Source organism: Orcinus orca, chromosome 3 (genome assembly GCF_937001465.1).
Source record: "Orcinus orca chromosome 3, mOrcOrc1.1, whole genome shotgun sequence".
In the NCBI taxonomy this organism is placed as follows: domain Eukaryota; kingdom Metazoa; phylum Chordata; class Mammalia; order Artiodactyla; family Delphinidae; genus Orcinus; species Orcinus orca.
In genome coordinates, this window is record NC_064561.1 from 120,143,232 (window position 1) to 120,169,625 (window position 26,394).

Below are 26,394 nucleotides of genomic sequence, written 5' to 3' on the forward strand. Positions count from 1 at the left end.
GTTTTCTAAGAATTTGTCCATTTTTTCCAGGTTGTCCATTTTATTGGCATAGAGTTGCTTGTAGTAATATCTCATGATCCTTTGTATTTCTGCAGTGTTAGTAATTTGGTACATTTGTATGTAGTAACTGGACTGGCAGTTCTTGGTTTCCATCCCAATGCTTCCTAGTGCCTCTAATTGCACAGTTACTGGTTAAGCCATTCCCAAATGCTGACCAAATGCTTCCAGATGGGTGTAATTGAGCCAAATGGGGAGCCCCTGGGCCTCGCCTGCCTGTAACAGAAGAGGCTGCTGAGGGTCACAGTTTAACCCCCGGGCTCAGGTGCTGGGAGGGCACCCCTTGCGGGAGGGTGGGGCCCTGGCAGTAGGGAGCTCTGCTCAGGGGCAGGCGCGCAGAAGGGTGGAGGGGTCGGATTATAAGGCCGGGTGGAACAGACAGCCACCTACTCCCGTGTCTCGCTCCTGCAGCGCTGAGACCTCAGCCAAACCAATAAAGATGAACAAGCCTGGGAGTTAAGACACCCTGCTACAATGGTTCGCACTTGTCTCCTGGGTACACCCAGGATGCCTCTGTCCTGTGACGACTGACCCATAAATCCACCACAGGCGCCTCAGACCCAAATGTTTGACCCTGATGTGAGTTGCCTCTGCCTCCTGTGTATTCCCTCCATCCCACCTCCTACTCCCCCACCACCTGTGAATAAAGCCCCTTCATTCTTGGATCCTTCTCGAAGTTCTAGGGAGGGAAATGAGGCACTAACCTTGGGTGCAAAATTTAAGCAAAATCCCAGCAGCTCTTTTTGGTAGAAATAGGAAAGCTAATTCTAAAATTTGTATGGAAAGGCAAAAGAACTGGAATAGCTAAAACAATATCGAAAACGAAGAATAAAGGTGGAGGAATCACAAACTGGTTTTAAGACAATTTGTAGCTATAGTAATCAAGAGGGTGTGGTGTCGGAGGAGGGACAGACACACATCAATAAACTAGGAGACTGGAAATAGACTTACACAGGTATGACCAACAGCTATGTGACAGATACAAAAGTAATTGAGGGGCGGACAGATACTTTTTTCAATAGATAGTGGGGACTTCGATTAGCAGAAAAATGGACTTCAACCTAAACTTCACACCTTTTACAAAAATTAACTCAAAATGGATCATATATCAATATAAAAAGTAAAGCTGTAAAAATTATAGACAAAAACATCTTCATGACTTAGGGTTAGGTGAAGAGTTCTAAGAGATTACACCAAAAGCACGTTCCACAAAAAGAAAAAAAGGATAAAGTGGTCTTCATCAAAATTAAAATCTTTTGTTCTGTGAAATATCTTGTCAAGAGGATGAAAAGAAACTACAGACTGGGAGAAAATATTTGCAAGTCACATATCCAATAAAAGACTTGTATCCAAAATATACGAAGAACTAGCTAATCTCAAAAGTAAGAAAACGATCCTATTACAAAATGGACGAATGAACAAACATTTCACTGAAGAGATGACAAGCATATGAAAAGATGATTAACATCAGCCGTTAGGAAAATGCAAATTAAAATCATAAGGAGATATCACTATACACCTAGCAAATGACTAAAATTAAAAATACTGACAATACCAAGCACTGGAAAGACTGGAGCAACTGGATTGTTGGTGGGACTCTGAAATGGTAGTCACTCTAGAAAAGTTTGGCAGTTTCTTACAAAGTTAACATATGCTTAGGATCCAGCAGTTGCACTCCTGGGTAGTTATCACACAGAAATGAAATGTCTGCCCACACAAAATCCTGTACACAAATGTTCGTGGCAACTGTATTTGTGATAGTCAAGAACTAGAAGCAACCTAAATGTCCTTCAGTGGGCAAATAAACTGTGGTTGCATCCATAAATGAAATGCTACTCAGTCGTAAAAGACACTTGTTGCGTGCAACAATTTCTGTGGATCTTAGTGGTATGCCAAGTACAAAAAGGCAATCTCAAAAGGTTACATATGTCTTGTATCATTTCATGTATATGAACTTCTTGAAATGACAAATTATAGCAATGGAGAAGAGATGGGTAGCTGCCAAGGATGAATGATGGGGATAGAGACAAACTATAAAAGACTGGCAGGAGGGAGTGTCTTTGTGGTGATGGAACAGTCCTGTGTCCTGATTGTGGTGGTATTTACACAAATCAATACTTGTGATGGAATTTCATAGTCCCCAGAAAGTGCATATAAAAATTGATGAAATAAAGCAAGTTCTGTAGTTTAGTTAACACTGTTGTAGTGTCAATTTACTGGTTTTGAAAATATACTCTGGTTATCAAGTATGTTATTAAGGGGAAGTTGGGTGAAGTATACAAACTATACTGTTTTTGCAACTTCTTGTGAGTCTTAGTTACAAATTAAAAGGTTTAAACATTGTGGATGAGTAAATATTTAAATTCTGTGACCTCTTACATTTGCCTAGCAAACCTCAAACAAATCAGAAATTGTTAGTGCAGAAAGACGCTGGAGATCACTTAGTCCTGTGGTTCCCAAATCCAGAACGTCAGAGTCCCTAAGGTATTCGTTAGATTATACAAATACTCCTGATCTTCTGGAAAACAATCTTTACAGTATTTCTGGAAAAAATCTGTCTTATCGACAAGCTATCAGGCAGTCTTTATGAAGCTATCCCCTTGCTTTCCGCACTTATGGGGATACTACTGCTCTATTCCAGCCGCCTCATTTTATAAGTCAGAAGCCAAAAATAGCTCAAGTATTTTTGAAATAATTTGCCCAAGTAATTGGCATAGCTGAAACTCGAAAAATAATCTGTCCTCTAAACTAAACTGTTCCTGTAGGAGATGCACCTCATAGCAAAATAATAAACACTACCTTACAGGTGGCTCCTTAGTGAATTATGGCATACATAATGCTGGGTATTTAATAAGAGTTTTTGTTGTAAACTGTATTATGGAAATACACAATACCTCAACTATATGGGGTTTTTTTCCTTTTATTTTTTGATAGAGCTGAGAGACAGTTCTAATTTGACAGCTATGCAAATTTGAATGTATATCTTTGTATAGATGAATTCATTCCAGGTAAATGTCTGGATTTTGTTATAATAGTCATCTGTGGGTAACATTCCTGGAGCCTGTTTCATGTTTGTCAAAGTAGCTAACATGTCTTTATTGATTTTACACAAAGTTGAGAAAAGAGACTAAGGTCATAAATTACCATATTACAATAAAATTTTCACTAACAGCTGCTTGTATAATCTTTATTCTGACCTATAAAGTCTAAAATAAAATGGATCATCCAAGTATTAACTCACATTTCTTATGATATTGTACTTGGGGGACTGCCTTGGCAGGATGTACTAAGCATTCTTAGTTTCTAGCACAATTTCTATCCATATTATTTGGTAAAATGATGTTATATTTACTAGTATGTGAGGAAAAGAAGTGGACTTTTTAAAGCTTATTGTCATGGTATTGTCACCACAGGAGTTTTAGAGCAAAGTATTAAAACATTTAACAACTGAATATTTTAGAGTGATCATTTGAGGGGACCCAGGAGTGACAGATAACCAACATTTACAAATATGCACACAAACAGTTGCCACCTCATTCAGACTGTCACTTAAGCCTTCAGTATGTGGTGTCTATCTTCAAAATGAGGGAGCCACTCACATACAGCCCTTAGAACTTGAGCCAGGCTTGATGAACATCATTGACCTCCCTTGCTTCCCAGAGGATCTGAAGCTTTCAAACAGCAATTCTGACGATAAGGAGAGCTTTTCCTGTAGGAGGGAGAGGAGGAAATTGTGGCCCCCGATCACCCCTTCAGACCTTGCAGTCTGAGAAGTGTCAGCTTCCTCTGCAGTTCCTTACCAGTGATCTGCTTATTTGTGGTAATAAATTATTGACATGAATTGTCTAATGTACTCACAGTGTAGGAGTTTTTGTTTAAGTCTAGCTTTCTAAACCTCTTTGACTGTAGTTAAGTAGAAGTCGAACAGCGGGTCATGTTACTTGGCTGGGTTACAAGTGTAGGACATGCTGAGCATACCCAAATTTTCAAATAAGATGAGGTTAGATGCTGATAAATATATTATAATGCTTTCTTACCTCTTTAACAACCAGTGAACGTTTAAACCTGTACAATAGGGGGCAGAGTGAGCCACATTTTAAATAATTCTTTTTTTATGTCAATCACAGCTGAGAACAGTTGAGGGAAATGTTACTTGTTGAAACACGTTTTGTCCATTAACACCTGCTTTGGAAACAATGACATGAAATAGATTGTCTTGTCATATCTTTCTCCCCCAACAGCTTGGTGAATTTGTTTATCCAGTTTATAAGAAGATATGTTTTCTCTATATAGCTTGACAGCTTCAGGTATTCTGTTTTTGTGTGTGTTTGCAGGTAAGTTGGACCACACTGCCCCTGCTTAGGTTCCTGATAGATTCCAGGTATTTCCTTAGACTTTTAATTCCATTTTTTTTTTCCAGTATATACAATAGTTGACTTTGTTTATTCTATATTTTACACATTTTCTTATGTTTATAATTAGGTAGTTTTTTTCCCCGTCACCATACCCCTTTTCCTCCTGCCCATGACATAACATAGATGTGTGTGTGTATGTATGGGTGTGTGTGTGTGTGTGTGTGTGTGTGTGTGTGTGTAATAGAAGAAAGCCATTTTGAACGATTTATTGATTAAGAGTCTTGATCTAGGATTATATTTTAGAGGGTCTAGGAATCTCCTGAAACTGTATGTAGAATTTTCTGATATAAATATGTACCTCTGCGTGTATGCATACACACACACACACACACATACCCAACACATACATTTTTCTGGAAAAGGGATCTATATATTTTTCAGATTTTTGAATGGTTTCTTCCCAAGAAACCAGCTACTGTTTAAATTTGTACATCAGTGAGCAGATTATTACATAATTTTCCAATTTAATCACAGCTGAGAACAGTCGTGAGAAGTTGCCTGTGATTTGACATCATTTATGAAATGTCCCCAGAGTGGTAAGGATCTGCGGATGCATGATCCAGGCTGCAGAACCTGCAACCTGCACATTTCACATACTGCTTTGACGGCACCAGCTAACCTACTTATGGAGCAGTGGGCCATTTTAGAGAAAAGTTCCACAATGTCACTGGTAAATACAGAATCAGAAAGAGGGTGTATAAAGCCCCAACCTCAGGAATAAATGCAGAGGGCAAAAACCCAAAGATGTTTTAACACCTAAGACTGAAGTAAAACTTGACAGAATAGATCAAATAAAAAATGTGCAGTGTGTGCCTGTAAAAACAAATGACACAACGTTTGTGTTTGCTTTAAAATATTTAAGCAACTATAACGTTTAAAAAAAGGGTTAAATGAAGCAAATATGGCAAAAATCTTGGTAACTGCTGATTCTGATTTATAGGTATGTTAAAGTTCATTGTACTATTTACTTTTCGGTATGTATGAAATTTCCCATAATAATTTTTTTAAATTACATACATGTCCTAATTGCTTAACTGCCATACTCTCTCTGGTCATAGTAGAACCAGTACAGTCAGCTCTGATAGGGGCAAAATGAAGATATGGAACAATCAAGTGGACAATAAAGAAGCTGGAAACTAACCCTAGGAGCACTGAGACGTATGTAACACATCAGGAAGAAACAAAGCTGAGAATCCATGCAAATTTTAGCAAGACTAGATGAGAAAAATGATCAGTTCAATAATAAAAGCACAATAAACTAAAATCATTTTCATTGATTTTAGGAAATGGTAAAACACAGACTGCTTTGGGGAATGTAAATTGGTGTAGCCTTACTGGTAGAACAGTTTAGCGACAGGAATCAAAAATCTTAAAACATTCCATATCCTTTGATCCCTTCATTCCCTTAGTAACAGTGTAACCCAGAGAAACATAATGTGAGCAACTATTTCTGCACACGTATCTTACATTTGAAAGCTCTGGGGGGAGGGGGACCCTACTGAACACTATATCCCTAGCACAGGTCCTCCTAACCATGCAGGAAATAAGTGCTAGTTGAATGCATGTTAAATAAACAGTGAAGAATTAGAAACAACCCCCAAAGCCCTAAAACTATTTGGTACATTTTGATTTAAAAGAAATACTAGTCATTTTAAGTTGTTTTTCTTCAAAGAATGTTAAATGATGGGAAAATGCTGCACATAAAATGTTAAGTGGGAAAAATCAGGGTGTAAAACCATATACAGAATGATCCTAATTAAATATGTTTAACCACAACAAGAAAATATATCAAAATTTTAACTGTAATTTTAACTGTAATCCCTGGGTTATAAACACAAGTAAGTTTTAAATTTTCTCCTTCAAATTTTTCTGCGACTTCTAAATTATCTATAAGGACAAAAATCTTTTTTTTTAGTGAATTTTTAGTTTTGCAGTCTCTGGATACATGTGTATACTGCATTAAAAAAGAGCCCAAGTCTTCTTTGATCACTTCCAGTCCAAGTTCCCACTCTCCACCTCTGAGGTAACCTCTCTTACAAGTTTTGTGTGTCCTTCTGACCACTTTAATGTTTTTAGATACATATACTGTATATGTACTACAGAAAATGTGTGGTATTAGTGTATTTTTTATATAGTGTTAAGTGGCATGCATAGTTAGCCTCTAGTTTTTGTTTTCTGTTTTAACTCAACATTTTATGAGAATTGCCTGTTTTTTTTTCTTTTAATTTATTTATTTCATTTTATTTATTTTTGGCTGTGTTGGGTCTTTGCTGCTGTGCGCGACACACACACACACTTTGTTGCTGTTGTGGTGAGCGGGGGCTACTCTTCGTTGCAGTGCGCGGGTCTCTCATTGTGGTGGCTTCTCTTGTTGAGGAGCATGGGCTCTAGGTGTGCGGGCTCAGTAGTTGTGGCTTGCGGGCCCTAGAGCGCAGGCTCAGTAGTTCTGGTGCACGGGCTTAGCTGCTCCGCGGCATGTGGGATCCTCCCAGACCAGGGCTCGAACCTGTGTCCCCTGCATTGGCAGGTGGATTCTTAATCACTGCACCACCAGGGAGGCCCCGAGAATTGCCTGTTTTGATACATGGAGATGAATTCACTCCCCTTAACTACTATATGCTACTATATTTAACCATCTCCCTCTCACTACGCAGGAAAGGGCTTGGGTATTCTCTCTCTGAACCTACTGAAGGAGGGGGCTATGGAAACCTTCTCCCACTCTGCTGCTGGTGGCAGGGGAAATGAATCTTCTCAAAGGATAGAGGAGTGGGTGTCAGTTCCCAGGAGCAAAACAGGTCCAGTCCTTAGCGTCTGCAGAATGGAAACCATGAGAGGCGTCCCCTGGGCTCAGTGATCACCCACATACACAAACATTCCACAGAGATCTATTGAGTACTACCAAGTGCCAGGCACCATACTAAACCCTGAAGATCTGGCATGCATGTGTAAATACCAATGCACCAACGGCTGCAGATATACTGAACTATGACTTCCTGTTAGCCTATCAGGGCATGCTTTGTTAAATTTCTGCTTCGCTGTTATTACTAACAGTGATCTCTGGGTATTTGAAAAGCTTTAAAGTAACCCAAGAAATCACCACCTAGCCATAGGTTTTATTTATTCTCATGTAAAGTTTATATGAATGTAGGAATACATGTGAGTTTCCAGTTTGTTTTTAATAATTTACAAAATGGGACTTGGTGATCTCTAAAATCACTTTTCAGCTCTAAGTCTGTACAAGATATTTGCAATAGGACTCTTTTACCACTAGGTGTCGCTATTGACAACACAAAAGTTAGACAAAAGCAAGGGGTTTACATTACAGAACTGCTTTAAAGAACACTAAGAAATTTAAGAATAAAAATGTGAAAGCACTTTTACAGACAAGCCCTATAAAAACCCAGAAGGGGCGCTTCCAGAACCTATGTGCATATCAAAGTAGCCCAGTTCCATGGGCATGCTAATAGTTAAGTATTCCCTATACCTTCCAGAACAACCTTTAGCAACTTACTGGTCAGCAGCATAAGAAGGGAATCAAAGGTCTTAGAATTGGAAGGGAGTTTATTTGCCTATTAGTTTTCAAATCTCTGCTCCCTGGAGTTAGAAATACGTTTACATCACAACCTAGTGCACACACACACACACACACACACACACCATAGACACAGATTTTATATGTCTGTGTTTCTACTTCTAGTTGAAATCAAAGTTTCACAAAACAATGATACCCTCACTATGTGCAATGCACTTTTTTCTATGTACTTGTGAACTAACAGAAAACATATATTGGTCTTTGCCCCAGTTCCTAGCACAGAGCTCCTAAATGCCTTGGAACTTCCCGGGTGATAGAAGTGGCTTTTGTTCTAATGGGTTGACTCTTGGTGGGCTCCTGAATAGCTTCAGGATGGGAGCTGGTCGCCAGGAAGACCAAGCCCTGATTAAAAGCTTGGAACTTTCAGCCCCATCCCCCATCATCCGGGAAGGGGAGAAGGGTTAGCAGTGGAGTTAATGATTGATCATGCCTATGTGATGCAGCCTCCATAAAAATTCCAAAAGTACATGGTTCAGAGAGCCTCCAGGGTGGTGAACTCGTCTACATGCCAAGAGGGTGGTGCTCCCCAACCACAGGGGGACAGAAGTTCCTGCACTTGTGACCCTTCCGGACCTCACCTGTGCAGCTCCTCCTCTGTATCCTTTATCATATCCTTTGTTATATAACAAACTGATAAGCATAAGTAAGTGTTTCCCTGAGTACTGTGAGTCATTCTAGCAAATTACTGGACCCAAGGAGGGGGGTCATTGGAACCCAGATTTATAGCTGGTCAGTTAGAAATACAGGTGACAATCTGGGACTTGCAACTGGTATCTTAAGTGGGGCAGTCTTATGGGACTGAACACTTAACCTGGAGGATCTGATGCTAACTTCAGGTAGATGGTGTGAGAACTGAACTAAATTGTAGAACACTTAGCTGGTGTTGCAGACTTGTCTGATGTGTGGAAAACCCATAACATCTAGTGTCAGATGTGCTGTATGATAGTATTGTGACAGTAAAGGAAACCCAGGGAATGCTTTTCCTAGACATATTCTATTTCATAAAAAAAATACTGGTCATAATCCAGTAAATTGATTTTACTTGATCTAATACCCTTCCTTCCATTTAATACGTTAGGAAACAGAGATTCAGAGAGGTGCAGTGACTTGCCCCAAATAACACAGTAAACCAGGACTCAGACTTTTCAGGACACTGGCAGGTTTTGCTTTGAAAGGTGCTAGGCAAAATTCAAAAACTGTCCTTGACATACTCCCAGCCCTTTCTGCACTCCTGTTTCTTCTAAAGTTTGTGGGCCAGTGCCTGCTGGTGAAAAAACCAACAAAGTGTATGTGTGATTAGTCCTTTTAAAAATACGAGTCCTTTCTGAAATACAAATATGATCACCTTAACTGTTTTACTTGAATTCCCTCAGCAGCTCTTTGTGGTTTTCAGGCCAAATACAAATCATCAGTGTGGCAATAAAGGCTCCTCCAGACCTGGCCCCAGTCCTGCTAGCCAGCCTCACTCTTTACCACTTCCCCACATGCAACTTCAAGGTCTTTCCTTCCTCCATTCTTGGCCTGGCTAAATCCTAAGTTTTTCACAACTCTACTCACATTCCTCTTCTGTGACTCTTCCCTGGTGCTTGCTTTCCACACCTCCGCTACAACACACGTCGTGCCATCAATCTTCTTCTTGTCTGTCTTCTCCACTGGACTGGGGCATTCGTATGAGCCGGGTCAGGGCTCTCGGTCTGCTGCCCCTGCCACCCAGCCTAGGGCTCAGCACACAAGAGGAACTCAGTAAGTATCTGCCGAAGTGAATCTTTGCATATTCTTACTCTCAGATTTTAATCCCCCCAAAACTCCAACTCACTGGAATATCAGCTCTCTGAATTATGTAAGAACTAGTTTTTCTTTGTTTTTTTTTTTTAAACATCTTTATTGGAGTATAATTGCTTTACAGTGGTGTGTTAGTTTCTGCTTTATAACAAAGTGAATCAGCTACACATATACATATATCTCCCTCCCTCTTGCGTCTCCCTCCCACCCTTCCTATCCCACCCCTCTAGGTGGTCACAAAGCACCTTGCTGATCTCCCTGTGCTATGCAGCTGCTTCCCACTAGCTATTTTACATTTGGTAGTGTATATATGTCCATGCCACTCTCTCACTTCGTCCCAGCTTACCCTTCCCCCTCCCCATGTCCTCAAGTCCATTCTCTACATCGGCGTCTTTATTCCTGTCCTGCCCCTAGGTTCTTCAGAACTTTTTTTTTTTAGATTCCATAGATATGTGAAGAACTAGTTTTGATAATGCAGATCTGTTTCCTAATATCTTGAGAGTATTAAGAAAAACTATACCTATCTTGGGAGAAATGGATGCAAAAACCCACTTCTGACTTTTTTTTCCTCCTTATCTTATACATATTGGGTGGGGGGTGGTAGTTTCATTTTTTTAACCTCCAGATTGTAGGCTAGTACCTGATGATCAGCACACCCTCTGACTCTTCCATGGTTACTCAAAGAACTAGCCCACCCACTCGGGTCCCCAGACTGAAAGCTTTCCCTGGATCACTTACGAGGGGCAGACAGCAACCCTTCCTGAATGCCACCTTACGACATACCCAAAAAAGTGGCTCAAGAAGTTACTTATTATCCATCAAATCAGAGTGAAAAGGAGAGAGTTAAATGCTTCTATGAATAAGTACAGGGATAACAAAGGGAGAGGTCCAACACGGGGGGGCTGTGGTGGTCAGAGATGGCTTTGTAAAGAGTGGATCACATATAGCAGGTTGAGAATTGGGCAGAGAGATGGGGAGGGAAACACTTCCAGGTGAGAACCAGCATGAGGGACAGTCAGGTTGTGGGCAGAGAAGGCGCCCGACCAGGAGCCCATTCGCCTGGGGAGAAGTCAGGCCCAAACTGAGGTGGGAAGGAGCAGGCATGTGCCTCGACGGCAGCAGGGCAGATTACCCTCTCCCGCTGACTCCGTGTGGCACTGTGTTAGTTATGCAGCGCATTCAGACTCACTCACCATTTCGATCTCTGTGCCCTTGTTAGGTGAGTGGGATTGATATTAACGGACTTTTTAAAACAGAAGTGGTAACAGACTAAAGGAGATTAAGAAAATTAGCTCAAGCCACGCAGCTAGTAGCAAACCAACCTCACAGTCCAGCTCCCTAGACTTCTCCCAATTTCACAGACCCAAGAGTCAGGTGGGCCTCACAAGTCACATGGCTGAGCTTCCTCATGGTGCAGATGAAGACTCTGAGGACCAAAGAGGTGAAATAGTTTTTCCAAGAGTTTAGGAGACTGACTTGTAGCAGCTTTAACCAGTCTTGTTCCTCACTGAAGGGGCTTTGCATTGTATTGGCTGGAGAGGAAACCCCGAAGAAGAAAAATCCTCATGTTGCAGAGAAAGAACTGTTACTTTGACAAAACAAAATATTTTCTAATTTTATGACAGTTGGGGTAACAGTCTGTTATTTAACTGCATTCTTAAAAAAGGGAAATTTTTATCAACCAAAAATTAAAAGTTTAAGTGAAAAAAATTCTGAAAAAAATAGAGCTGCTTGAGGAGAAGCATCTGTCTGGGGAGGGTGGTCTCTACAACCTACAGGAGCTCTTCAGAACTTTGTTCTGCCACTGGTGAGTTTTTAGGTCTTCATCAATCAGGGAATTAAAAAAAATTAACTTAAAAAAAAGAAACTAGGGCTTCCCTGGTGGTGCAGTTGTTGAGAATCCACCTGCCAATGCAAGGGACATGGGTTCAAGCTCTGGTCTGGGAAGATCCCACATGCCGCAGAGCAACTACGCCCATGCACCACAACTACTGAGCCTGCACTCTAGAGCCTGCAAGCCACAACTACTGAGCCCATGTGCTGCAACTACTGAAGCCTGCCTGCCTAGAGCCTGTGCTCTGCAACAAGAGAAGCCACTGCAATGAGAAGCCCGCACACCGCAAAGAAGAGTAGCCCCCGCTCGTGGCAACTAGAGAAAGTCCACGCACAGCAACGAAGACCCAACACAGCCAAAAATAAATAAATAAAATAAATAAATTTATTAAAAAAAGAAAAGAAACTACACACTGCCCCCAAACTGACAGGCTACTATCATCTCAGAATCTGTTCAAAAAGGATAACTAGTATTTCCAGACGAGTACATCATCCAGATGACACATTATTACGATTTTTTTTTACCCTAGAAATGACATGGCTTGAGAAATGACTTGCTGAGAAATCTGTGTTTACATTAGGGAGAGTCGGGGGTGGGAGGTGGAAATCCCTTGCAGAAGCTGAAAAGATGTTAACTGGTAAATACCAAAATGCCCAACAAGCATGTAAGCAGGCTCTCATCCCAGCAAGAATATGTGCAGCTCAGCGTTTTAAAATTTGCTTTTAGCTTTTCCAGCAGTTTGAATTAACCCTTTCTCTACTTCTGTTCCCTTCGTGAGAGTACAGCCCTTAACCTAGAGACTCACAGGGCTGTCGCTGTCCTCTGCTATTCGCCAGCAGATAATCCCCTCATCCTAACTGCTTCTCCAAAGTAGGCCGCCTCTCCAAATGCCTCCTAGACTTCCTTGCTATACAGATTCTCGGGGCAAGGTCCGGGCAATGTTAGGAAGTAAGTCCATCTTGCAGGAGCTATGCACAGAATTGGAAAGGACCTACTGGGAGACCAAAGCAACACAAATAAATGCCACTTGAAAGGTACATCCAGACCAGAACTTCTTCAGGAGCATGTGCATCAGAATCACCCCAGAGGGGCTGTTCCAGCAGGTGGCCCCAGCGTCTGTAATTGTAAAAGATCCTCAAGTGACTCTAAAGTGCATCCCCCACTGACAGACACTAATCTAGATGCTCTAAAGAGTCAATTACGTTTTTCTCTTAGTTTAAGACCCTAGCAAGTTAAAATGAAAAACAAAACAGGCAACCCCAAACCGAAAATTCTATGGTTCATCTTAATATCTTACTGACTATTAAACTTATTGATAGCCTAGGTGAATGACAATCAAATATAAGAAAGGTGACCATTTAATGAATATTTGCATAATACTTTACCGTATTTTCTCATACACTAAGGCTCTCATGTGCTTCACACAGCAACCCTGTGAGGTAGCTTGTTATTCGCAAATTAAAGGTGAAGAGAATGAGTCTCAGAGACATGAGGGAACGACCTGGAAGTGCCCTGATGATGTCAGTATTTCTATTACCAAGTTAGATTCCTTTTTTGCTATTTATAGTGATTTGTGTCTTTGCAGTGTGTCTTCTAAACATAGAGTACATCAGTTGCTGCAGACATTTGCTTCCAAGGGGAAAAAAATCCACGTCAAAATCTCGGTGATCTGAATCTCACACCATATTGGTCCCATTAAAACCAGGGCCGGCCACGTAAACTCTCAGAGTTCTTCTAAGCTCTTTGGCTCAATAGAAGAATCTGAAGAACAAGAACAAAACAAAAGCCAAGAAAATAAAAGAAGGTTAACTGAGCAGTAAAGACTTGTTTCAAGAATATCAATTCTAAAATAAAACCACTCAGCTCTGTGGTTGGGTGAGTGTTATTATAGCAAAGCCAAAAGCTTCCTAAATGAGTGGGTGCTGATTGGTTGGAAAACTAAACAAACAAGTCAGTGCCCAGTCCATTAAAGATGAAAGCAGACTTAATACATGGTGGTGCCAGCAGGGACGACATATCCAAGTGCAGAGGAGACACCAGGATCTTTGCAACAGTGAAACATGCAGCGCAGGCTTCTCTTTTTACCTTGTCTGTCGACGTTTCCTTCATCCTGAAAGGCTGCTCTGGCGTAACTCAGAGGCAGATTCAGCCCGACAGCTGGCCCTACCATGCTCAGCCATGACGTGATGTAGTTGACATTCCTGGGAAACAAGTGAAACACAGAAAACTCTGTTTCCATTGTAGTTGTTTGAGTGGTAGAAAATCAGTTACCAACAATCATAGAAATGAGGCTTTCTTCAAAGACGTGCGCTCAGCACCTGGAATCTCAGCATTTCCAAATGCCAGCCCATTGCTTAACAGGGACTCGAGGTCCAAAGAGGCTGAGGATCCATCCCTCACTAAAGCAGTTAAAGGGAAGGTCAAGGCACTGGGGCTCCTGACTTCCCTCGATGATTCCAAGTTGATGCAATTGACAACATTAGCTAAGGTAGCAGAGTGCAGTTAAGTGCATGGCTTGGAGGCAAAAGTGCCTGGGTTCAAATGCCAGTTCTACTGCTTAACTAGGTGTGTGACCTTAGCGGAGTCATTTAGCCCCTCTGTGCTTTAGCCTCCTCCTCTGCAAACTGGGCAAAATAATGGTCCTTAGCTTGGAGGGGTGTTACAGGAATCCAGTGCTTTACTATATCCGAAATACTTAGAACAGTGCCTAGCACACAGTAAAAAAAAAAAAAAAAAATCAATAAATGTTAGCCATTACTATTATTACAAAGAATATTTCTTTTTTAGCTTAGCTTTTAGAATCACATAAAAAGATTTACACTTGTAAAATAAGAGTGAAAGCCAATGTAGCTTGATGGTGTTTCTTACCTATTGATTTTCTGAGAATTCTTTAACACAGGAGTCATGAATTCATTCGTCTTGCAGGGATGAAGTACAAAAAAGGGTTGTCCAAGTATTGGATGCTCCTGTAAGAATCAGAGTTGGCCCAGGATTGCCAGCTTAAGTTATCTTGAAAAAGTTAAAATCCATAATCTGGTTTACTCCTTTAAGATAAAGGTTTGTTTTAAATTTCAAGTTAGAAAATTAAGATACAGATTGATTTCTATTTTGAAATATAATTCATAACCCAAACATGAGACAAAGTTGGTGAGAAGAAACTATCGATAAAGGGCAGACACTCAATACAAGCTGCAAATACATTTATCAGTTCCCTCTCACTGTTCTTTAGCTAGTGTTTCCTTTGGCCTATAATTATTCTTCAGTTTTAACTCAAGAATATCCATGAAGTCCAGGAGCCTGACCATCTGAACAATGCATTTCATTCATCTCTTTGTCAATGGTAAGGGGACCAAAATCATTCACATATTTTCTTACATAAATTTTGTCAACATGTTAATTGTTTCAGGCATAACTGCATCCAGTGCCAGTGGGCACATGTCCAGTGAGTAGACGGGATAGGTGGTGGTGTGGAAGAGGGGACCAGCTGGCACTATTTAAATTGCACTGCTTCTGTCTGTCTGTCTGTCTCTCCCTGAGTTTCTCTGTTTATCTATGTCTCTCCTTCTGTCTCCCCCAAGCCTATGGGGTTGTTTCCGTAAGTTCAAAGTCCGTAAGACGGAACTCCACTGCCTTTATGAGAGAATGACTGGATGTAAGATACAGGTCAGACTGCTGCCAAGTTAGGGATGTGAACATAATTTGGCAAGCACTGGGGAGCCCTAGAAGGTTTCTATATAGTGAGTGATCTATGTAGAAATTCTACCAATGCAAAAACAATTATTGTTGATAAATTTATCAATTGCTTACATTGTGCATTAGCCATTATGCCAGAGATTGCAAACCCAAATGCTGCTATGATCTGAATGTTTGTGTTCCCACAAATTCATACACTGAAATCCTAATGCCCACTGTGATGATATTAGGAGGTAGAGCCTTTGGGAAGCCCTTAGGTCATAAGGGTGGAGCCCTCATGATGAGATTAATGCCTTTATAAAAGAGGCTCCAGAGGGCTAGCTTGCCCCTTTCTGCCATGTGAGGACACAGAGACCTAAACCTGGTCTCAGACTTCCAGCCTCCAGAACCGTAAGAAATAACTTTCTGTTGTATATCAACTACCCAATCTGTGTTATTTTGCTATAGCCGCCCAAAGAGACCAAGACAACTACCTATGAAGACCAGACAGGTGACCCGAAGGGGTGAGGCCAATTAACTACACCAGCAGGTGACAAGGACTGTGGGGACCTGGAGAGCCCAGCAGAGGCTGTGCTTGCCACTCTGCTTCAGCCAGCTGTGCCATGTGGGGTGCAGGCTTGGTGTGCAAGGTCTTCCCATTTGTCAAAATAACCTAGAAATCCAGATTTTTATGCAAAACCCCCTAAATTTAAATATGGGCACAATTTTTTAAAAACATGGTGTGGGCCAAATAAAACAAGCCTGTAGGCTGGATCTCGACTAGGGGCTGCCTAGCTTCTTCTCCTGGCTTCTTCTCTTCTCAGCCAGTCCAAGGAGAAGCTGAACTCAGAGCTGTCCATGGGAAGAATTGTATCCTGCTGCCTCCACTGTCCAACCCTAAAACATTCATGGCTGTGCACAAGTGAACACACCCAACCATAAGAAATGGGAGGAATAGTTCCATTTGTATGGGTGACATTGGGCATGGAGATGCATGTGTTTGTGAGCACGCGTGTGCGCGTGTGGTGAGGGCTGAGCTATCCACTGGGAGTAGGTTGGAGTATGTCTCCCTGAGTGCCACCTCTGGATGTCTCTGCCCAGGGTCCTGATTCTCACACAGAGCTTGAGCTCCCATCTCCTGCTCTCTCCCTACCCCTCATTTCTGTCCCTAACCAGATGCTGGGGTCACAGCCCCAGATGTGTTATGCTTATCACAAGTCCTCCTGTCCAACTTGACTCTGGCTCCCCTTACCTGCCTTAAACTAATATTTTATTAATTCATCACATATCTAGTGATCATCTCTTATGTGTCTTCCAGGAATAGTTCTGGATCTAGTTACAGAGATCACTATTTCTAAGATAAACCAAGTCCCTGATCCCATGGAACTTACATTCCAGTGCAGGAGACAGCCAATAAACACATAGAACAAATAAGTAAACAGGATAATCTAGATAATAGTAAGTGCTATGAATAAAACAAAACAGGGTAATGTGATTTTGGAGGAACTCTGGTAATAATTTCGATTTGGTGAAAGGGAAGGCCTTACTGAAGAGGTGATCTTTAAAAAGAGATCAGAATGGCAAGAAAAACCCAACCGTGCAGAGAAACTTGATGGATACAGAAGACCATAAAGGGAAATAAGTATGGGAAATGTACACAGGAAATGTGAAAGAATTTTAGAATCATCCTGGACTAAAATAATTATTGCTTATAGAGCTGAGATTTAAAAGGTTAAATTTAGTCTAAATTCTTTTTGGATTACTTGTGTAGTAAACACTGGAAGGAATGAAGAGCAGGAACCAAATCTGTGAAGACATGTTACCTTCTTTAATAAAATGAAACCTAGACCTCCAAGGATGGCATTACATGGAACACTCATGAAGGGGAGAGTCAGCTCAGCCATGCCTCCACTCCTCCAGGACTCACCCTCCCCTTGGCAGCCCTTGTCTCCCATGGCCACTCTCACACTCATGGGGAAACTCCCCCAACTTTAAACACTTGAGCCCAAGTTTCCTGTAGCTGAGGTGGAATTGACTAGTCAAACAAGACTCTACTGAAAGCCTGGGAATACTGAAAAGGTAACAGAACACTAAGCAACAGGGCTCTAAAAGATCCAGAGTGTTACAATACTGGGGCTCCCAGGCCCATTTGAGTCATGGGGGACACTAGGAAGAGATCTTGGCTGGGCTTTCCCTTTCTGGCCTGCATGGTGGGTGGAAGCACTCACAACCACTATGCAAGAGTGTCCTCCAAGGATCTTAACCCCTAATAATTCAGTCTCCTTGAGGAGATGGTAACTCTCATGAGGAATGGCTTCATCATATAGACAAGACCTTGCCTCTTCCTTACAGGTCTGTGGCCTAACGTTTACAAGACCTCAGAAGAATAACCACATCAGAGTATAACATACATCTGAGAGTTACAGACACACTTAAAGTTCAGGGGTCCATTTTCTAAGCAGATGTTGGCCCATGTCACATTGTAGCTCTGCTTATTGGATGCTCCTTAGTAAAGACTTGGACTTCATGTCTACAAGTCATCTTTTGCTCACTCCATATAGCAAGTAGATAAAAGCAGGCTTGGGATCTGTAGTTAAGACTTAAATTCTGCTCCACTACTCAGTAGCTGTGAGCTTTGAGGCAAACCACTTAATCATTTCATGTCTCTGTTTCCTTATCTGATAACTGGGACTAATGATAGTATCTACCTCATAGACTGACTGTGTTACTTCAATGAAAAAATGCCAGAAAACTGTTCAAAACAGTGCCTGGCATATATAATAAGCACTTAGTTGGCTATTATTATTAAACCCATTGTTATCTAAACAGACAAGGATAATAGCACTCAGACATCCAGAATATGGTCTTATAATACCCTATAACAAAGTCCAATTTCAATATGTAAAAACAAAAAGCTCCTATAGAGTTATGCAGCACAGGAAAAATATCACTGACCAGTGTCTAAATGTTTAGGAACATTTGACAACTGATTATAACCAAGGGCAAGAAAACTCTAAATTAGTAAAAAGTCTATGTACAATATATATGGCAATTAGAATTATCAATATATTGGTATTCAGGACAAATTAATGGAAAATAATTTAAATAATTTAAATTAAAATACAAGTTCAGGCACTTCAAAAACCCTTCAGTAATCTACAGCATTTTAATATTCATTTTTCCTCAAACAAAATAAAAACAGTTATATTAGCATTTAAGGTTATATTCTAATAAAATGCATGGTAATGCTTATGTGAAACACTTTTTTAAATAATAGGGACTTTCATGCCTTAGAAGAGCTTTTAGATCAGCTTGGACAGTTCTTTAATACAGGTTTGGCGACATTAAAAAAAATTCTTTGTCTTTTATTATGTTAAGAACTTATATTTATATAATTAGATAGAATATATTTAAAGCAATGACTGTGTTTAAAAATTAAATGTTTAAATTGTATTTTAAACATGAAAATTATATTGTTTTGGTAAGATGCGTTGGTTTAAAAAAGCCAAGCTATGAGATGTTAATATCCTTGTAATAGGAATTATAATAAGGGACATTTGTGTAATCTCTTGAGAAAAGTTTTATAAATAAATAACAATAGGAGTAGACTTCTAGCTATAGCAGAATGATATAGAGGTCAACAAATTTCCTTGAAAAACAAGTTTAAAACTGAACAAAATTGTCAAAAAAAACCCAATTCTGGGATATGGACATCAACCAAAGGCAAATAAAAAATTTGGTAAGTGTTTAACTCATGAAAAGCTGCTAGAACCTCAAGTCAGACACAGAGAGAGTCTTCAGCCTTCTTGCCTAGAAATACTCTCATACTCTCCCCGACCTCCACCTGGCTCCTCAACAGGGAAGTTTTACAGGAGTGGAGCTGGCCATGAGAATCAGTAGCTGTTCTGCTAGCAGGGCTGACTTGATTTCCAACAGTCAAAGAAAACTACTGTCCGGTGGCATTAGCAACAAAATCTAATAGGGAGATCTTGGAGGTGAGACAGTTGTAGAAGGGCTAGGTAAGTTCTCCAGGTATCCTGGGCTGATGGGAACTAAGCACATGTTCAGGGGAGGTACAAGAAGGCCTGATGAAAAGTAAAAGCTGATGACAACTTGAACATTAACTGAAATTTGGATGTGCTCCCAACCCACACACATCCATGAACAAATGAGGGAAGGCATATAGGCCTGAGGTATATAAGCACATCCTCTGTCCAATCACTGGCTAACCAGCAAGGTATGCAGATAGAGCTGGTGACCCTGTGGAAGTCAGGCAAAAACATGAAAATAAGAATGAAAGACAAAATAGAGACATGAATGGCCACACTTACAGAGTAGGCAAATTCTGCAGGTAAAACCTAGGAAAGCTACTACAACAAACAAACAAAAACAACAGCAACAATAACAAAGAGACAACCCTCAGGGAAAAATATAGGAATCCAGAATTGCTACAATATATTATCTAAATTGTCTAGTTTTCAAAGAAATTTATGAGACAGGCAAAGAAACAGAAAAGATACACACAAAGGGAAAAAAATCTATTAATAAAAACTGACTCTGAGTGGGCCTGGTTATCAGATTTACATAGAATTCAAAGCAGCTATTATAAATTTGTTTGAAGAATTAAAGAAAACTATATTTAAAGAGTTAAAAGGGGGAAATTATGATAATGACTCTGCAAATAGGTAATCTCAATCAAAGAACACAAACTATAAAAAGAACCAAATAAAAATTTGGAGTTGGAAAGTACAATACAGATATAAAAAATTCACTAGATGGATTCAGCAGTAGATATGAGATGGCAATAAAAAGAATTAATGATTTTGAAGATATGTTAATAGAAATTATTCAATCTGAAGGGAAAAATAAAAATGAAGAAAAAAGAACAAAGCCTCAGAGACCTGTGGGACAATACCAAGCATACCAGCATACCCGTAGTAGGAGTCTGAGAAGGAAAGGAGAGAGAAAAGGGCAGGCAAAATGTTTGAAGAAATACTGGCTGAAAAGTTCTAAACTTTGACGAAAAACATTTAAGCTACAGATACAAGCAGCTCAACAAACCCTAAGTAGAAACACAAAAATCCACACCTAGCCACATCATAGTCAAATGGCCGAAAGCCAAAGACAGGAGAAAATCTTAAAAGTAGCAAAGAGAGCAAGAACTCATCACATAAAGAGGAATAAGAATACAATAATGGCTGGCTTCTCATAGCAGCAGAAAGACATATTCAAGTCCTGGGGAAAAAAACCCTAGAACTGTCAATCAAGAATTCTATATCCAGCAAAACTGTCCTTCAAAAATGAAGGTAATGTAAATACATTCTCAAGGAACAGACTGAGAGAATTCCTTGCTAGTTGACTTGCGTATAAGATATACTAAAGGAAGTCCTTCAGGCAATAATACCAGAGGGTATTAGTGAGATACCAGAGGGTAACTCAAATCCACAGGAAAAAATAAAAAGCATCATAAATGGTAAACGTAAAAAATGAGCTAAGTATATTTTCTTCTCTTAATTACTTTGACATAGGATTATATAAGCAAAAATTATAATACTGTAGTGTTGGGTTTATAACATACATAAATGTAATATACATGACAATAATAGCACAAAGGAAGGGAGGGGATAAAACTATATGGAACAAAGTTACTGTATTTTAGCCAAATTAAGTCAGTACTAACTTGTGCTCCTGCCATTAGAATGTTAGTAAAGGTATTGTTTTTGAGAGCATTTAGAACTCAAAAGGTCCTTCTTGTTGTTAAATAAATCCTTTAAGTATGTTATTAATCAAAGTTAGCCTTGTGACTTGAGCCAATACTATTTTTTTCAGTCACATTCAATGAGCTTATCCTGTAAGCCAAGCAATTTGTATTCAGACAAAGTAAGGTAGAGAATTTACAAATAATTTGAGGCATTTGATCAGTGTAGACAATCTGGATAATATTCTTCAAAAGCCTTTTTTCTGCAATGGAGATTTTTTAAGGTTCACACTATCAGGAAGGATTATCTGCATTTTCTACTTTCTCCTTCAGACAGCCAGAATCAGAGATAAAAGCATCTTTACTTGGTTTAGGAATTATGTGTTGGAGTTAAAAAAATCTAAAATCCTACACCTTATTTGTTTAACATACCATTTTCAGAAATGGAAGAACATCAAAACTGTCAGGATCGCTTTAGTGACATTTCTTAGATCAATTCAGAAGGTAAATTTGTGTGAAAGTGCTACCATCTGCTGTCAGTACTAATGAACTGATGCAAATCTGCGCTGGGAAAAATGTCAGTGTGTAAATGCAGGCAGCCAATGAACTGTGTTAGGCTTACAACTCAATAAACACTTCTACTGGAACAAAGTTCTGCTAAATGGTTTTCCGTGAAAGTAGAAATGATGGGTCAGATTTCTATCTCTGTAACTCCAGAGGAGTTATAGTGGCACATTCTCTTATGAAATTTAATTTAGCACAATCTCTTATGAAATTTAATTTAGCAATGGTTAAATGTCTCATAAAATAAGTCTGACATGAATACTGTGAATTGGTTTCAGAACTATTAGATATGACTATCATAAGGAAATGATAATACTGCACCTTCATTCTTACATCTAATAAATATGATGAGTTACTTGGTTCATTTCTTAATTTTCTTGGCTCTCCAGGACGGCACAAATATAATTTCACGTGCTAAGCTTTCATCCAGTTTCACATTCCAGACTGATCAAATTTGCCTTCCACTCGGGGCACATGCCTTAGAAATGGAGAAGGGTATCTCCCTCATCCTGCCTCCTCAGGCTAGGAAAGGAAAACGGCCACTGAGCACCTACAGTATCAGGCACTGTACTAAGAGCTTTGCAGGGGTCCCCTTTCCCAATAACTCTGAGATAGGCTTTATTACTGCCTCTTTGGAGAACAAGTTCCAAGAGATTATGCCTTACAGTCGTCCAAGGGAGCATCCAAAGTGCATGCTCATACACCGTACCTCCTCATCCCATTGACCAGAGCTGGTGTCAAGGATCGTCCCTGGTTTTAATCCTCTCCAGTCCACTTCTTTAAAAATCTATTTTTTCAAATTTCAAATTAATGTATTTTCATAAAAATTATAAGCAATACATGGAGAGTTCAGAAAATACAGAAAAGAACAATGAATAAAAACAGAATTATCTAAAACTGCCCAACTCAGATTTATTCCATTTGGTGAATTCCCTTTCAGATCTTTTATACACATGTTTATAGTTTTCTGTTGCTTTTTATTGACTGAACAGATATTTATCAAGTGCCTACTATGTGCCAGTCCCATCACATGTGTCTTTTGTCAATCAGTCCTTTGTCTTCTGTTTTACTAATTTCTGCACTTATTTTTATTATTTCCTTTCATATAATTTGTTTGGTTTTCTTATTCATTTATATTAGTTCTTTAGTATCTTTTGAGGATATTGATTCTTTTCATTTATTCAACCACCATTGTGAGCCATGCACTGGGTCAAATGTTAGTAATACAATGGTACATAAACAGATTACCCTTGCTCTCATAAAAGTTGCTGAAACAGTCAAAACATTGTTTATTTCCAGATTGTCATTAAATTATTTTCATGATGATTTAGATATGAAATGTATTATTAAATAATTAAATCAATAATTTTTCTCCTTTGTTATTTCTTTTATCATTTTTATGTTTAAAAAATCCTCTTCATAAGTCAGAAAGAGAAAAACAAATATCATATATTAACACATATATGTGGAATCTAGAAAAATGGTACAGATGAACCTATTTGCAGGGCAGGAATAGAAACTCAGACATAGAGAACGGATGTGTGGATACAGGGTTGGAAGGGGAGGGTGGGATGAATTGGGAGATTAGGTTTGACATAAATATACTACCATGTGTAAAATAGATAGGTAGTGGGAACCTGCTGTAGAGCACAGGGAGCTCAGCTCGGTGCTCTCTGATGACCTAGATGGGTGGGATGGGGGGGGGAGGTCCAAGAAGGAGGGGATAAATGTATACATAGAGCCGATTCACTTCACTGTACAGCAGAAACTAACACAACATTGTAAAAGCAACTATACTCCAATAAAAAAAAAATCCTCTTCAGAATCAGAAAACCAGATATTTACCTATATTTATGTACAGTTTATCATGATACTTCTTGCTGTTCCCCGAACACAATGCTTTTTCTTACCTCCAGACCTTTGAACATGCAGTTCTCTCTGCCGGGAACACCCTCCCCAACCCCCCTCACCTACTAATGTCCTTTTCTTCCCTACAGATCTCAGCTTTCTTTTACCCCAACCCTGTATCAGGTGCCCTCCCTCTGTGTTCCCACTGCACCCATGCTTAAGCCTACTGCTTAATTCCTCACTGTTCTGTATAGGACACTGACTGTTTACAGGAGTCCTCCTCTACTATAATTTCTTGAGGGCAGAAGAAATATTCTGATTACTATTTTAATCTCAGCATCCAGGACAGTGCGTTTCATCTAGTAGGCACTCAACAATAATTTGTGGAATTACTGCATAGAAAAAGACATCCTACTATGCCAAAGTAAATTATTACTGGCACACGCAGCCTGTTCCATAAAGGGGAATATTTGTGCAGGAATCACCAATGGCCTCCACAAAAGAGACCAAACCATTCTCTCTCCTTGGCACAAAACCAGGGGCAGCACCTCCTGTACATTTATAAGAGTCCCCAGATAAGAAATTCAATATCTGTTTTCTGAAATATTTCCTCCAAAGTGTACCTAAGAACAAAGAAGAGTTTGAGGGTATGGTTAGGAATAACTCTCTATGTAAAAAACTTATGTCTACTATACAATATATTCTAAAATCTACTGGTTTCTACATAAAAATAATATCTTTCATTATCATTTTAAAAAACTGATGCAAGATGCATATTTTAGTTCTGTGAATTAGCCTTCCCTCTGCCATGCCACACTATTCCCCTAAGGTTTGTTACTCAGACTTAGAAGCAGATCAAATACTACTAAAATATGTAATAAACTCATGCCTTTCTACTTAACTCACTCCTTCATTACTTCATGCAATTTTTGCTCATGCATTCAATAAACAGCACTGAATACCTAATGTGGGTAAGACTCTATGCTAAACATTCGTCCATCTAGCCATCCACCTCCCCACTCATTTATTCAACGAATATTTATGGAGCCTGTTCTATGTACCAGGCACTGTTCTAGGCACTGGAAATATAAGTACACTCAAGACAGAAGCAAAATCTGCTTTCACAGAGGTTACTTTTAGTTTGAAGTACTAGAAAGATATAAAACAACATCCTATTATCTCAACTCCTAAGGTTTACAGTCAGTTACATGCCCAGGACTGAAAGTCCCAGATCGCACCTCAAGGGCAGAGAGTTCCAAAGGTAAAGTAAGTTTGTCACTACTCACTTCCCTTCCCTTAGGATTTCTAAACAGAATGGAAAAGCAGATCCCCAGGGAGAATAGCAGTGTCACCTGGTCTAATGATGGGAGATGAATAATAGGACTTGTGACCAGTAACAAGAAAAGCTGGCAAGAGAGACGCCCTCGGTGGGAGGGATTTTTTTTTTTTCATCATTTGGAAAGAAGGTATGGGGAGGCTTCACACTCCACAGAAAACTGTGTAGGTGATCACAGTGGCACTAGCATAGAATGAGATGCTCCCCACTGTAGGATGGAGGGTTTCCTAAGGAAGACATATAAGTACCTGAGGCCATAGAGGAGCTCACCAGTAAACTAAAGGAAAACCACGATGCACAGGTGGCCAAGCCTGAGACCCCAAACGTGGAAAGAAGGCTTGTTCCCTGGAATGATACTCATGGTATCCAGGTATCATGATATCCTGATGCCTGGAACTCAACTACTATTTTCACCCAGCAGAGCTAATGCTTATTGTAGTTGTGCGATTCCTATAATTCTATGTTGAGTGCTCTGCAATGGGAAACACCAAACTGAACACAGGGTGTATAAATCTCCATGAGCTGAGAGCGACCTTGAGTCAAAAGAAATACGTCATCTCCTCTCCTCATTTCTCCCCATGCTCCTGTTAGGACAGCTGCAATGCAAGGATTACAGAAATCACTATAATACACAACATTTAAAAGACACAAACCCAGGAATATAGGAACTCAGAGAAAGAAAAGGTCAGTTTTGTCTGGGAGGAGGAGCGAGTAGCAAAGATTTCCTGAAGATGTGGTATTTAACCTGGTCCAAACCCTAAAGGATGGGCAGGGCTTGGAGCAGGGGAAGAGTATGGCAGTAGAATTGAAGACAGAAAGAGGCTTCTCTAAGTTTAATGGGAAGGGAGTTAAGTGAGAGGCACAGAGACTTCCATCTTTTGAGTAAGACTAACAAGTTTGGTAAACTGAAGAAGAAAAAAAATGCCTTTTTTTTTGTTTGTTTGTTTTGTTTTTTTGGTATGTTGTTAAATGATTGAGGTAATCCCTGTAAGTTCCAAAGTATTTGCTGGAAATAATCAACACCTACACAAGACAAAGAAGGTTTGAAGTTTGAGCAATCCTCTCTTATAGTTTTGAAAAAAAGGGAAAAAGGGGGTAAAGAAGATATACCCTGGTACACATTTTTACCCCTAATAAGTGCATGAGGATATAGTTAGAAAGACAGTGAGAAAATATTTAAGAAAAAAAATATGTGGAAAGAAATGAAAGTCATGCCGAAGTACCCAAGAAAGGTCCCCACAAGCTATGCTTTGCTCTAGCTGTACCTGTTGACATTTTGTGGCCAGTTAATTGGGAATAAAATTCTAGTGGTGTTTGGAAAGGTGGATTTAAAAAAAAATAGTTCCTCAAATTCATATGTTGCACAGAAGCCACTAGGCTTCCTAGAAGTTTTTTTTTTTTTCTTTTTTTTGCGGTATGCGGGCCTCTCACTGTTGTGGCCTCTCCCATTGCGGAGCACAGGCTCTGGACGCGCAGGCTCAGCGGCCATGGCTCACGGGCCCAGCCGCTCCACGGCATAGTGGGATCTTCCCGGACCGGGGCACGAACCCGTGTCCCCTGCATCAGCAGGCGGACTCTCAACCACTGTGCCACCAA

General features: G+C 39.9%; 1 protein-coding gene across 6 annotated transcripts in view; it reads right to left on the reverse strand.

Annotated features, from left to right (window-relative positions):
• Positions 1–5,389: 5,389 nt before the first annotated feature.
• Positions 5,390–26,394, reverse strand: part of ATG10 (autophagy related 10) — a 227,450-nt gene continuing 206,445 nt past the window's right edge. For all 6 annotated transcript variants that reach the window (XM_049708313.1, XM_049708312.1, XM_004281642.3 and 3 more), the window contains 3 exons: positions 14,549–14,646; positions 13,766–13,881; positions 5,390–13,441 (listed from right to left, as the gene is read on the reverse strand). In XM_049708313.1, the coding sequence (XP_049564270.1) occupies positions 13,404–13,441; positions 13,766–13,881; positions 14,549–14,646 (252 nt within the window). In that variant the 3' untranslated portion in view covers positions 5,390–13,403. The remainder of the gene's footprint in view (positions 13,442–13,765; positions 13,882–14,548; positions 14,647–26,394) is intronic.